Source organism: Carassius gibelio, chromosome B8 (genome assembly GCF_023724105.1).
Source record: "Carassius gibelio isolate Cgi1373 ecotype wild population from Czech Republic chromosome B8, carGib1.2-hapl.c, whole genome shotgun sequence".
NCBI classification, from domain to species: Eukaryota; Metazoa; Chordata; class Actinopteri; order Cypriniformes; family Cyprinidae; genus Carassius; species Carassius gibelio.
This window is the reverse complement of record NC_068403.1, coordinates 5,856,671-5,872,251: the sequence shown is the minus strand read 5'-3', so window position 1 is coordinate 5,872,251 and position 15,581 is coordinate 5,856,671. Positions and strand designations below refer to the sequence as shown.

At 34.7% G+C, this 15,581-nt stretch overlaps 1 protein-coding gene across 2 annotated transcripts in view; it reads left to right on the top strand.

The window, feature by feature from the left end:
- slc6a8 (solute carrier family 6 member 8) overlaps nt 1-13,107 on the top strand; it is a 37,548-nt gene extending 24,441 nt beyond the window's left edge. The window contains exons 8-14 of one of the 2 annotated variants that reach the window (XM_052563261.1): nt 4,495-4,607; nt 5,442-5,579; nt 6,366-6,468; nt 6,644-6,744; nt 7,853-8,023; nt 9,356-9,469; nt 9,651-13,107. In XM_052563261.1, the coding sequence (XP_052419221.1) occupies nt 4,495-4,607; nt 5,442-5,579; nt 6,366-6,468; nt 6,644-6,744; nt 7,853-8,023; nt 9,356-9,469; nt 9,651-9,659 (749 nt within the window). In that variant the 3' untranslated portion in view covers nt 9,660-13,107. Of the gene's footprint in view, nt 1-4,494; nt 4,608-5,441; nt 5,580-6,365; nt 6,469-6,643; nt 6,745-7,852; nt 8,024-9,355 lie in introns of both variants that reach the window. The other variant, XM_052563260.1, reaches the window with a different exon arrangement.
- The last annotated feature ends 2,474 nt before the right edge of the window (nt 13,108-15,581 follow it).

Genomic DNA, 15,581 nt, shown 5'->3' with positions numbered 1-15,581 from the left:
TGATTGCCCGCATGTAAAAAAAAAAATAAATAAAAAAATAGATGTTTCTGGCACAAAAGCATTACAAACAGAACCCAGGAGGAAAAATATGATATGGCCCCTTTAAGAAATCATCAAGAATGCATATATGCACACACATACAAGCAGACATGTTTTGAATTTATATGTTTAGGAATGAGTCTGTGTGTGTGTGTGTGTGTGTGTGTGTGTGTGTGTGTGTGTGTGTGTGTGTGTGTTGGTCCTTGTCTTGTAGTGTGTTGTCTATGTCAGTGTGATATTTAGAAATAGATCTCGAGGTCTAAATGAGGCTTTCTGTGTCAGTATGCTTGTGTCGTGACGTCCGAGTGGGTTTTGATGTGCTGTAATTCCAGACAATTTTGAGAAGGAAACCATTGACACATTGTTTGTGGCTTTTTCTTATTTTTCATTTTCCTGCAGCACACAATCGGATGACAGTTACAGTTAGAAAGCAAACCAGATTCCCCATCATAAATTTGATGCTTTGACTAGTTTTCCTTGATTGTCTTCAGTCCCATTCTATATATATATATTGTGATTCATATTTATTTACTTATATCTCTATATCTATATTTTGGCTTTATTTAAGTATTAATTTAAGGATTATTTAACCAGGAACTTTGCCTCTTGAGATGTGCACATCTCGATTTCAAGAGGGGTCCTGGAGCAGTCTGCCAATGCAGGTAAACCTCTGATATCTAATGTTAGCATTTACACCTCTACTACAGCCCAGCCCTAAAGTCAGCACCTACGACCGTCTGCCGCACAGGCAGGGCAGGCCCAACATACACAGCATAGCCTAGCCTCATTCCACAATAAGGCTCATCCATCTTAAGAGACAAAGCCAGTGTGTGGAAAAACTGAACACCGCCGGCACTCAACCCCTGATTTAACCCCAACATGATAAAAAACACTAACGTCTAGCACTAACCTTCTCCAAACAGTCACTTGATCTTAATATAAGACACTTCTCTCTTCTGGCTCTTCACCATGTATTTCCATAACATTTGCCTGGATCTTGCTTCATTTGTCATAAATCAGGCCTAGTTGTTCGTTAAAAGCCGGTGTCAGAATATCCACTGGTAATACAACAATATCCCACTTCTACTAGTCCTTAAAGGGGTCATATAATGAGAAATTTAATTTTACATGATGTTTACTCTTTAAAAACACAGCTAAAACAGAGCATTAACTGAAACTACTGAAGCCTTTATATATAGCATTTATATGTAATAATGAAAATCTATGGTATATATGATTATTCTTAAAAGCTAAGTTTGGAAATCCTAAACTCCAAGAGCTAATTAGTGTATGTAGTGTATGTAAAATGTGCTGATTCTGTTATGTGTAGCAGAAGAATGTCAGTGTTTGATATCAGCGACTGAAGGTTATTTTAATAGTCTTCACATAAAAACTTTTTAAGGAGAAAAATTAAATTAAATTAAATTAATACATTTAGCAGACGCTTTTATCATTATAATATATAATATTTTAATTGCAATATAAAATATAAAAATTGCAAGGTTAAAATTTCACCCATTAGTGGGTTATATGACCAAATTCTTATATTATGATCTGAGTAATTTTATTTATTTTATTTATTATTTATATATTATTTTATTTATTTATTTTTTTGTAATTTTATTCCATGATAACGATATATATATATATTATGATATAGTTTAGTGTTTGTTGATATAGCTCACTGAAGACAAGTTAACAGTCAGCAATCAAAAAAGAATTAGAAACCAATTACAAGCAATAGGACAAAAAACAATTCAATAAAAATGCTTCGTATATTGTACAAAGTAATTAAATGTATAAAAACAATACATATTCTTCACTGTGAATTTAATATGAATTTATTCTTATTAAAGTTACGAGAGCACTGAGAGATTTTCTCTCTTTTGTTGTGTGATTAACATGAAAGTCAGCAGAGATATTAGACTGCTGTCACTTTAAGAGCTGCCCTGATCCAACATACTTTTACACGTTTTCTTTCTCAGCTGATTGCTTTCACTTAAGACTTACTGAGTTTATGAGGATGCTGGCAAAGATGCGCATTTTGATACATTTGAGTGTGTACTTAACCATTCTATAGTTTATAAATAAGCAAAAATAACTCTTTCAGAATATTAATGAAAATGTATTTGATAACTGCTTTCAAGAGTGCAACATTAAACCAATACATATATACTGTATATGTTGTACTTTTTTTGCAATTGCTACCAGATGTAATCACCGACTTCTTTATATTTGTATTCACATTTTATTATTCATGACAAGTTTCTCTATTAATTAATAACCGAAAATGACCATAAATGAATAAGAATACTAATGCAACGTATGTCTGAAGCATCAGTTGACACCTATAACATAACTTGTCCAGTCACAGTAATGCAATATTGATAAAGTATGATATATACCATTATTCCTAAAGAGCTAGAGTAAAACATACTGAAAATATGTTAAAGCATGTACTGTTCCTGTAGAATCTTCTGAAGCAGAAGAATCTCAACATAAGAAATCAGTGACTGAAGCATATTTTTTATAGTCTCCAAATGAAAACGTTTAAGGATGATGTGTGAGGGTTTTATATGTGTGCGCAAAATTTGAAAGCACCTAAACAAACACGCCCATCCCCCGACAGGACCTCGCCCCTATTATGAAATGTCTACCCCACATGTAGATACGCAACCGCAAAAGCCAACACAGATCATTTGTGCGAAAACGACACAAAATCAAAGTAACTCACCTATCAAGAAGAAAAAAAAACAACGCAACCTCGGCGTCCGATTCCAGACCTTCTTGCTCCTTGAGTTCTCTCCACCGCTGGAAAGCTGCTCTGATATTTACGCGGGTCCTACCTCTTGCCTAACGTAACCCCTTCTTTTTAATATTTTGTTCCTCTGATATTTTCCTTTGTTTTTAACTGCCATCTCTCTCTATCTATAGTCAATCTACTAATATCCGTCCTGTGCACTCAAATTGAGTGCTCTCTTCTATCTATCATTGATAAAGACTGCTGATTGGCTACAAGTGCGTTTTGGGATTCGGTCCGATGCTGTAGTCAAAAGTGTTTTTCTAAAATAATGTAGTGCACCTTTAATGTTTGAAATGCCACACGTACAAATTTGTTAATTTATTCAGTAAAATCTGAAATGAAATCTGAATCATTGTTGGAAATGTCTTTGATTACTGGTTTTAAGATTACATAAAATACTTTAATGCATATCAAGAAAACATTACATATCCACTTGCATTCAAATTGTATTATTTATTTTAAATATGTTTATTAATGTTTATTGAAAAATGAATGCAATAATATTATCATAACATAATTATTATATTAATAATAATATTTCAACACATGACTGAAGCATCAATTGACACTCTATAACATGGCGCTCTGGTCACAGTAATGAAATACTGACAAAGTATGAAATATATTATTATTCTAAAAAGTTTGATGTGCTAACAAGAGTAAAATGCATAGCTAATACATTAGCATCTGTGTAGCAGAACAATGTCAACTTTAGACTGCAGTTTGTTTTTTGTCTGAGCAACTCGTTTCCATGAGGACTGTCTAATAAATCTATCACAGTACAATTCAGCCTATTTTTGATGGATGGAGCAGCTAAAAAAAAAACGAATGCGAGTGAGCGCATCTAAACTTCGCTTCTCATTTCATATGCAAAGAGGCCGCATACATAGAAGTCATAAAGGCAAAACAACCTATTTAGCACGATAATGAACTGAACAACGACTCTTTTATTATGAAAAACATTACAAACAGCATCAGTGGAATCAATTAAATAATAAAAATATGTGATGTGACCCCTTTAAGTGTTTAGTTTTGCTTCTGCTATGATTGTAATAGTTAAGTAGCTAATTTTAGACCGAAATGCACAATTATCGTCCGACTCAGGTTACATTTCTTCATTTCGCAGAAGCTCTTTGTGTCCCTTTATGTTTTAGGATACAAATCAAGCTCGAGAATATTTCAATTACAAACTCGAGAGTCAATTTTGTATTCAATTTGTCTGCTATAAACTAACAGTATTGTACATTTGTGGACTTGTGTGCTGTGATACTTACTAGTATTATGGCAGATGACTAACGATTTAGACGGCCTCGATGTCAGCATGCATTACACGCCTCTAACGACACGCTGCCTACACAACATTACGGCTCTTCTTTGGTAAAAGCATTCGACTGAAATGAACCATATAGAGGTGCAATAAAAAACATTAAACAGTAGAAAACTCAACTCCCCGTGCCCCTTTTTTACACAAGCTCTCACTTCGTTTCACTTCATCCAGGTGCTTCTATCTCTCATTCTCTCTCTCTCTTTCTCACTGATTGAGTTCTGTCTCTCTCTGTTCCGTTGGTGCTGTATGTGTGTATGTGTGTCTGAGATGCGGGCGGCCTGTAGCCCGTGGTGACACGTCTCTCATGTTCCTCTTCTCCCCGCAGGCCCCGGTTTGGCGTTCATAGCGTACCCTAAAGCCGTGTCTCTGATGCCCGTGGCTCCGGTGTGGGCTGCCCTATTCTTCGTCATGCTGCTGCTGCTGGGACTGGACAGTCAGGTCAGCTCACATGCAGACATTTTAAGGATCACGTGCATGGATTTTATATGATTTGAAGGGCCAAAGTTTAAAACGCCACCCACAGAAATCTGTGAAATTATTCTGGAAAAAATATAAATAAATAAATATAAAATAAAATATTAAATATAAATATAAATAAATAAAATATAAATAATAAAATATAAAAATATTTTCAGAAAATTGATGGAGATTTATTTGATTACTGCGTTTAAAATATATATAAATAATTTTTTAATGCCATCGCATAAACTGACTTTGAAAAGATTTTTTATTAATATATTATAAAATGTTTATCTACAAATTAATACTGTAATATGTAATAATAATAATAATAAAAATAATAGCATGTCGGTGGCATTTTTTTCTTCTAAATATTTCCTAAGTATATTATTAAAACTAAAACAAAACATTTTTTTTTTGGTTTAAATATAATTTTTGTTAGTAAGAAACATAAACATAAAGAAACCTAACTGAAATGAAACAAATTATAAAACAAACTTTAACATAAAAAATTAGATGCTTAAAAAACTAATTAAAAAAATACAAAAATGCAAAACCAAATTACCAAAAATTCAAAATATGCATAAAATCTATAACAGTAGAATAACACTGCCATGAATGTGAAGTTCCAGATGTGGAAATTATTAAATCTAACTTGAATCTCAAAGCGGTTTTTATTTTCCTTTCATTTGCTGTAGAACTGCCCTTGTGTGTTTTAGATTATAATATCACCATGCAACTGAAAATATTTTGAGTCTGATTTTAAAGTGAGCCCATTAATAACACATTTGACCCCTGTTTTTTTCTCTGCAGTTTGTTGGTGTGGAGGGTTTCGTAACTGGCATTCTTGATCTTTTCCCTGGAAAGTATTACATGCGCTATCAGCGTGAAATTGCTGTGGCGATCTGCTGTTTATTATGCTTCATTATAGATCTCTCCATGGTTACACAGGTGAGACCTCTTAATGAAACACCGCTTCATCAGCTGTGAGAATATCAGCATCAGTCGTGTGGCTCGCCGTTAGTCAGATAAGAATATAATGGTTTGTCACAAGTCCTCTCTCGTAGTATCATGCTCTCATTCAGAGGCTGAGCTTTGTTCAGTCAAAATTGCTGCCGTATGTGGAATTGATGTGACTCATAAAGTTCACAGTGACTCACAGTTTTACACAAGGAGCCTTCAAAGAATCAAAGCCGAAACAACCTGACAAGTAGCATTTGTGATATTGATTCATTTGTGTTTTTCAAACACAGATGAAGGTGATAAAGAGTTGTGAAGAGAACATGAGACAACATTCATGACGCATATAATTCACACACTTCAGGCTGAAACCAAATATTAATAATGCAGAATGGAACTAGGAATTTGATCAGTGAGCTATGATATTACTGTTTAATATTAGAATTCGATTATGTAAAAATAATTGATAATTATATCAATGACTAAAAATCAACATTTTGTAGTTGCAACCTCCATTTTGGCATATTTTTGTTTTATAAAATGACATTTATAGCTTGCACATAAGTCAGGTTTTGTGTTTATGTCCTAAATTACAAAAGTGCATATTATTATTTGTATGCTTGTATATATTTATTCTACCACTGTATTATTCTACTATTTGTGGGAAAATTCATATTTGAATTTGGGTTTTTTCTCTGTAAAACAACATGACTAGTTGTGAGGCATTTATGATGTAAAAAGGGTCTATTTTTATTTCATATTAATTTGCGTTTACAGGGAGGGATGTACGTCTTCCAGCTTTTTGACTACTACTCAGCCAGTGGAATGACCCTTCTGTGGCAAGCATTCTGGGAATGCGTGGTTGTCGCGTGGGTTTATGGTGAGAATCTCTTGGTGCAGCTGTTTTTCCATTCTCTTCTCGTCTCATCAGCTTATCATGAGTCCTGTAGGCATTTCTCGTATAAGAAGAGCTCGTAGGACCCTGTGCTGACAGTAACACTGCTGTAATCCCACACACACCCAAAAGAGCGCTGACTTCATGCCGCTGTGTGCAGGTGCTGACAGGTTCATGGATGATATTGCCCGTATGATCGGTTACCGGCCATTCCCGTGGATGAAGTGGTGCTGGTCCTTTATAACTCCATGTGTTTGCATGGTGAGTGCTGGAAAACACTTCCCACTGTTCATGCATTTTAACAATTGTTACACCTGTCAATATTTATGCCATTTAATGCTTCTGTTGTGTGCAAAAACTCAAACTGAGCCCCATTGGTTTCCATGCACTTGGCCAAAAATCAACACTATGAAAAAGATTAATGTAAAAACAGAAAATCTCTCTTGTAGCTTGTTTTTGTGTTTTAATCAGCTGCACAGACACACAAAAAAAAATTGTTTTTTGGCATGACTATTTGAATATAGTTATTTTAGTATCATTGAGGTACTATTATAGTTCTTTAAATGAATTTTCTTTTTTCGTGTTAATTCGCTTTAAAGTTTTAGTAATGTTGTGTTTTTGTCATTTTTCATTAGTTTTTTATATATAAATATATATATATATATATATATATATATATATATATATATATATATATATATATATATATATATATATGTGTGTGTATCTTTTTTTATAATGTTAATAAAAATTTTACCTGTAGTTATTTTAGTGCATCAAGATGAACTTACTGAAAATTAGATAATGTCATAGAAGTTTTAGTGAACTATAATAACCCTGGTATCTAACATTTTATCTAACATCTAAAAAAAAATTTTCTTTTTTTATACAACTTCTTCCTTTTATAATTTGTAATTTTTTTGTAATTGAGATCCAAAAAACTAACAACCGTGAACAGTGAATTTTCTTTGGAAGTCTTCGGTTTGGAATCAACGTTCAGTCATTTATAAATCACTGTATTTCATATTTCAGTGTTTAAGAAGCAATACAATAAATAAATACAATGCATGCTTTTAAACAACGTTTTTTGAAATGCTGACAAATTGCATGGAAACCAAGGAGGTCAATCCGAAGTCAGAAGTCCTAATAAATGTCTTCATCCTTTCCAAAACAGGTCTATGTGTCAGCACTTTGCATGCTCTTTAATGACCCTAAATGTGAACCATCACAAAATGTCCAGAAATAAAGGCTATTTGAAAATCAAACTGACCTGACCTGATAAGGTTAATTCTATAAAAAAGACTGTTAGACTGATGCTCCTGTATTATTCAGTTAGATTGTTGACTGATATTGTTCTTTATTTCTTCAGGGTATCTTCCTATTTCACCTGCTGAACTACAAGCCTCTGACCTACAACAATGTGTATGTGTACCCGTGGTGGGGAGAGGTGATCGGATGGTGTCTGGCTCTCTCCTCCATGCTCTGTATCCCCGTTAGCCTCGTGTACAAGCTCTCTGGAGCCAAGGGAACATTCAGAGAGGTTTGCACCATTTCATCCTATTCAATTCAGACCACTGCTCCATTAACCAACACATAAGATGTGTGGAGAGCATTGAACGAGCAGCTCTGTTTATGTGCAACATTCAAATTCTGAGCATCAGCCCCACAAACAGTAGTTGGTGCAAACAGTCCAGAAACAGCAGTTTCTTGTAGCTGTCCATGCATTGGAGTTGGACTATGGGTCAGTTACCTCACTGAAAAGCATCAGAATTACTCATTAGAAAGCGATGTGTGTATTTATAGTAACTAGGCTAATGGTTGTCATTCCTCTGCAGACAGACCACAATGCTTCACCCCTCAGTGTTTGCTTCCAAACACACACTGAATACTGAATAGAGTTGAGGTCTGTGGCATGTTTGTGTAGGAAAACTAGCGCAGGAGGCTGGAGGAAATGGAAAATAATAGGGCTGTCAGTCATATTTAATTGTAATTGTGATTAATCACGCGCCTTTATAGTGCGGTGAGGCATTCCGTTACTTTTTAAGGAAGGAAAACGAAATGTTATTTTGGGGTTTACCCGTTTGTGAGGATGACATCTATATAAGGATACAGGCCAGACTAAAATCAATCAGATTATTATTTCTGCATTTCATATTATAACTGCATCGCAGCAAATAGGAAATGTAAAAATGAAGGTCAATGTAACTCTGCTGATATTTCATTTGTTGAGCCTTATTGTGTTGTTTTAGTATTATTTATAGTATTATAGAATGTATCAATTAATAAAAATTAGCTTTTGTTTTTTATGTTTTACGATTTAATTGTTTTAGGTTTTAGTATTTTTTTCTATATTTATTTTTAGCTTCATTTTATCTTTTATTTTATTTATTATTATTCCTTTTAGTAATTTTTTACTAAAATATTTATTAAAATATTGTTTATTATTATTATTATTAAAATGTAAAAAAATAAAAATAAATTGTTAATTTTATTAGGGGCGGAAATGTTTTTTAAACCTCATTGTAACTAAATAGTAGAGATGTTGTGCTACTGCATTACCTCATATTAATTTTCCTTTTAATTCACCTAAAATTAAGGAATAATTTATTAAATCATAGAAACAAATTAAGGATTTTTAAAGTAATTTTATTTGGGTTTTATTGTGTATTTTAATGTCATTTATAGTTTCTCAAAACTGAAAAAATATTCATCCAAATTTTGCATTTCTTTACTGCTGCTGCTAACAAAAAACAATAAATCTGTGTCTGATTTATAAATAACTGTAAACCGTCATTTGCACGTGTTGACATGTTAACTCTGTCAGTCCTTGAAAATAATCACTAAATCATTATATGTTTTGTTTTTCCTGCAGCGTTGGGAAAATCTGACCAAACCAGTGTGGGGAGGCCATCACCTCGAATACATGGCCCCTGACACTGACATTAAAAGCCTGGCCTCTCTGTCTCCTGGAATGGAGGAGAACAAGGTGATCATTTTTGAGAGTGTTATGTAGGTCAAAGGGGAATCCTAAGACAGCCCTCCTAAGCCAAGCTGGTTGAAGAAATCTTCAGTTTTTTTTTTTTTTTGACATTTGACGGATTTCTGCATCATCTTAGTCTTAAAACAGCTGATGGAAATTGACGGTTACTTTTTGTTTCATACTACAGATCCTCTAGCAGATGCTCTTCCTCTTCCACCTGTTGAAACTGCAAACTATATACAAGATTTTTAAGAAAAATTATGTGCAAAGTAACTTGCAGATATCAAGATTTGCAGGGCAAAATCAGCATGTCTTTGGAGGGGACAGTATAGTGTAGCCTATAACATTATTTCACAGAGTGGCAGAATTCCCACAGGCCACTTTCCTGAACGTTTGCACTGACACGAGAATCAAATCTGAGCAAGAAGCACATAGTTAAAATGAAGCAAAAGGGGGGGAATTTATTTATAAATGCATCCTTGATTGGGCCCAATATGCATATACATGCACGATAATCTCAAATTCATAAAATCTCATACATATATAAATTAAAACAATGTACACTTCAGTAAACAGCGTTGCATTTAACTGATCAGCAAACATGGATACAGATTTAACAATCAAACTAAATGTGTCTTTGCAGATTTCATGTCAATAAGGCCACATGTAGTTGCCAAAGCTTTCTTTTGATGTGTCTTCGTCTGAGACAGGTGACCAAAATTCCTGATGCGTGATATCACAGCATTTACTGTAAGTGCCAAACAGAGAGCGAAACTTCCCATCTCTGCTCAGGCTTGTCGGGAGATGGTTTTGGTTGCCATAAATAAAATTAATGCATTTTGTTAAAGATTGAATGGTTAAAGGCAACATGAAACATCAGTTTTTCACAGTGCAATTAATCATTTATGCGGTTTTACCATAAATCACTTTAATACAGAGTTCAGGTATGAAACTCTAGATGGTGCAGTCCGATAGGTCGAACTCAATCTGATCTAATGACATCATTATCACATGGCACAGCTGATTGGTTCTCTCCTGTATTGGTAGCCAATGAGCTCGCTGCTCAGCATTCAAATATATGACTAGGGCTTACCATAGCAGTGCAGCTTGCATTAGAAGCCCTCCACCTTCCCCAGCTCCACCTGTATAGATCTGCTACGATGTGATCATGTGATCATGTATTTTATATGGAGGTTATTTCATGTATGTTATATTTGCAGCAGCAATATTTCTTACATGCTCTTGGCAACAGCAGCGTAGCAGATTTATTCCGCCAAGACCAAATACATTAACACTGCCATGTACATTACCACGCCAATCCCTCTGAGAGTTGTCACGCCAGAACTATACTCAAATGGGCTTCAAGCAACGTTTCATGCCAACTTTCATGAGAGGTTTACAGTTTCAGTTCTATATTTAGAGTAGCAGTATTAATATGATCTCAAAGATTTTTAGTTTATGATTTTAAATCATAATGGGAACGCAATGGAAGTTATTTTAAAAAAGAATGCAAAAAGCAAATAAAACATTGTAAAGTTCTCAGAAATGCATATTATCATAAAGATTCATCCAGCTTTAACTAACGATTCAATAACTACAGATAGCAGTATAAGAGATAAATGAAAAGACAACGATTATTGAAAACTCAATTTGAAATGTTTTCAATGTCAAGTGCAGATAACACGAAATATCCGAGAGATCTTAATCTCTGTTGTTCTGCTGTAAACACATTGCAGTTTTTGATACATTGTTGCCAAACTTTGCCTTTATTTGTCTTAATTGAGAACCCATAGACAAATAGCCAAGATGAAACCAAGACAAACCGGCCTCATTGTGACCTGTGGGAATTCTGCCCTGTAGATAATCACCTCAAACACTAAAGCATTGTGACATCTTAGATTTAATCAGAATATACAAATTAGATTACACAATGTAAGGCTTCAGAATACATTTGCACATTGTTGTAAAATAATCGGCTAGCACTTTTTAATCGTGTTAGAATGTTTTTTTTCTTTCTTCTTCTTGTGATTTACATACTGTAAAATAAATCAGAGATTTATTTTGTGAAGGCTGTTATTTTGCTTATATGCATATAAATATAAATACATATTGATATTTGTGTGTTATATTTTAACGTTTGATGCTGTATGTACTTTTGATAAAGACGATAATATGGTGTGGGAATTCTTAGTGGAATGCTGCAAAGCATTCCGGGAGGCGTACGAGACAGAAAGCACACAAACTATGTTTTATTTGAAATATCAAGTGCTGCAGTCGTTAAATGTTTTAGACTGTGTGTGTAACTCCAGTATTTTCTGCTGACCACCCAGAATCCAGCTCGATTTGGTTTTCATTGAACGTCTGAATTGGAGATGCTGTTTACCTTGTTGTTTTGGTTATAATTTAATCTCTCACTGTAGAAATTCCCATAAACCAATGGTTTATGGTTTTAAGGAACACTAGAACCTTTCCTTATAAAAACAACAACAACAAAAAAACACATATTCAGCAATTTCCCCCCACATATATATACGAATGTCCATTTTAGTTCCCTTCATCAATTCATTTCCGTAGAGTTGAACATGCCTTTATGACTGTCTATAGTGAGAATAAAGGATCTAAGTGCCCCTCAGACATCTGAGGACTAAGTTAACCTCTTCACCGCTTCAAAATTAGAGATACTGGTTTACCAAAGGCCTTAATCGTTAACCATTTAGTCCAGTTTCAGTTAAAGGAATAGTTCATACAAAAATTTCGATGTAAATGAGTTTGTTTCTTCATCAGAACAGATTTGGAGAAACTTAGCATTACATGGGTGCTGAATGGGTGCCGTCAGAATGAGACTCCAAACAGCTGGTAAAAACATCACAATTATCCACAAGTACTAGATGTTTTTAAATTTGGTGTTGCGATAGTGGTGCTGCGATCCGCTCTTTGAACTCTTATTCTAAAAGCACAAATTTAGCAGCATCAACATGTAGGGTGGCCTTAGAGTCAGTCGATTTCGGGCTAAAGAATGTGTCAAATCAATCACCATTAGAAGAATTCACTTCTTTCCATCCAGATAAGAGCCTGGGTTGGTCAGTAGATTAATTATTCTATTAAATAACGATTACATGTAGAAATGTTTATCTAGAAAAAAAATGTTAATAAAATAAGAAAAAATGTTTTATGTCATTTATTGTGCTCTGCCAAATGTTCTGGACAGTATCTTTACACTGAAGGTTTGCTGAATATTTGTTGAGCTATAGAGAGCAAAGACTTCAATACGTCCTTAAAGGGAACGGTGAACAGCACAGGAGAATCACAGCTAAATCAATCTCAGAATCAATCTTAGTTACAGATTCAGTAGAACCAAACGATCATCTAATGAGAGAGTCCAAAGCTTCGGGTGACGATACTGTCTTGATTATAAGCTCACTGACGTCTTTCATTCTTGTGGTTTGTAACACACTGTGATGTAACCATGGTTGTCCATTTTGAACTCTAACAGTAGTAAAGCTAAGGTAACTGTACTGTGTGTGCTAGTTTCCCATCTATCAGGACCCCTCTCAAGGGCTTCATGTTCCACCACTGTGATCTTGTGCTGATCCACCTGCCCAAGTCAAAGCAACAAATGGCAATAAACGAACTCCATGAAATAATGTCGTCTCATTGCAATTTTTTATTGTTGTTGTCTCAAACACTGACCAAGGAGAAATATATATAAGAGCCATGAAAGAGCCTGATTTATCAAATGTGCAAACATTTTTTTAAAGATTCTGTCCAATTTTTACCAGTCCCCCAAAGCCTACCAAAAAAAAACAAAAAATATATATATATATATATATATATATATATATATATATATATAGTGTGTGTGTGTGTGTGTGTGTGTGTGTGTGTGTGTGTGTGTGTGTGTGTGTGTGTGTGTGTGTGTGTGTCAGACCTTTCAGGGTTAAAGAGTCTAGAGTACACTCATTGGCTGCATTGCATTATAGCAGTGGTAGGTATTTGATGGACACTGTAATAAGCATTGCATTGCAGCACATATTTATAAGGGCTGTTTGAGTGAAGATCTTAGTCAAAGCACATAATTGTATCCTGGCGGCACAGTTGTTGTCTGCTGCAGACCTGTTGGGCAGGAGGGCTGGTCATGGTGCCCATGCGGTTCAGACTGGTTTTTAAAGACAAATGCCAGTTTGTCAGGAGAGCACAGCTGCCATATTAAGCCGGGCTGTGGCTGGCAGAAGTTTGTTGACTATGTTTAGCTGAACTACTTTGCTCTATTTCTGCCCAGAGCCTGAAACAGATGGGTGTTCAGTCCTGAAATCAGCTCCCACTCACATAACATGAGCAAGTAAACACTGGTGACGCTCAAAAATAATGGATTACAGCTTGAAGCACAGCTTGTTTGTGCACTAGAATTGGGTTGAAGATAAGTTTAATATTACCTCTGTAGGCCTTCTCTACACTGAAAAGAAAAAAATAGTGTATAAAAATAAAAAGAATCACTCAGAAATTGCTCGTAAATTTCGTAATTACTAAATCATCTGCAAGTACCTGGATGCCTGTTTCTGTCACGGATTTGCATAAAATTGGATACTTTTAATTTCACAACTTCAGCTTGTATCGTTAGAATTGCGAGACACAAAATCGCAATTCTGAGGAAAAAAAGTGTGAAAAAAATCAAATAATTCAGGTTGGCTTCCATAAAATTCCATTAAAATAAATGTCTATTTTTTAAGTAACACTGCAGTAGTATTTTCTTTGTAAAATGTACTTCAATAATCTTTTATTTACACATTCAAAAAGCATTTTTATAGATCGTCTGCAATTAGGCAGTATAATCACAATGAATGTAGATATTTTGAGTAAAAAACAACTTTTGAATATATTGTCCGCTTATACTGATAGAATTTACTGTAATACCTGAAAGAAACATGATGTGCATAGCGTGGATATTACGTAATATTCAATTATGTAATATAAGTTTAAACGGGCATGGATGAGTCCAAATCTTTTTTTCATCTTCTGTATACTAAGCTTATTTAGCAAACACGCCCAAAACAGCCTGATAACACAGCAGTCGTGTCATTTTGTGATAACATAAATATTTAGTATGTGTTATGGTGGGGTTATCAAGTCTACCTCCTCACTTGGTCTGTAGCACGTAGTTCACGACTCTGAGAGTTTGGCCCAGAATCACAGTCACGTCAGTCACAGTCATCTGCTTAATATCAACGGCTAAATAATTACCCACAAAATACTGATCATAATTGTGCAGGACAGCACGGAGGAAAATCCTGCATGGATGAGGTGCTTGCAAACTTTCAGTCTGACCTCGTTTCAGTGTTGGGAATCATTTAGTAAAGGCCAAATGAATCATTAAACAACTCCAGAAAGTATATAAAAGTTCTCGTTTTACAATCCAGTAGAGTTTATAAATAATTTAAGTGCATGGTAATGAGATATTTAAGATATTTATTAAGAGATATTTACTAAATAAATATGTTAACTGAGCAAAATCATTCTGGCGTGCACACATCGCTAATTGACAAGTACAGCTCTCTTGTGTACACTTTGAGCACATAACTTACCTTTAACTTACTGTCTGGAGTACGGCCATCGTGTTTGAACTCACCTGAACCTGTGGGTTAGTCAGTGTCACAGCACGAGTTAACCCTCAACACACAGCACAGACAGCTGAGTGACAGCAGCTTAGAGGGGTCACTTGATGTTGCTAAAAAGAACATTATTTTGTGTTACTGGTGTAATGCAATGTGTTTGTGGTTTAAAAATAAAAATAAAAATGTCCACATACTGTACATTATTGTGTACATGTTGTTTTCCTGTATGCCCCACCTTTCTGAAATGTGGCGTTCTGTCGTCGGTCTGAAAAGCGTGGTGTGCTCTGATTGGCCAGCTATCCAGTGCGTTGTGATTGGCCGAATGCCTCAAGCATGTGACGGAATTGTTACACCCCTAAACACTGTGATGCTGTTTGTGACAAACTAATAAACCCCATTACAAACAAGGCATTTGTTGCATCCAGTAGGGACATAATTACTTAATATAATGACTTATACTGTTTTTTTTTTAATATATATGTTTCATTGCATATCGCATTGCATAAACA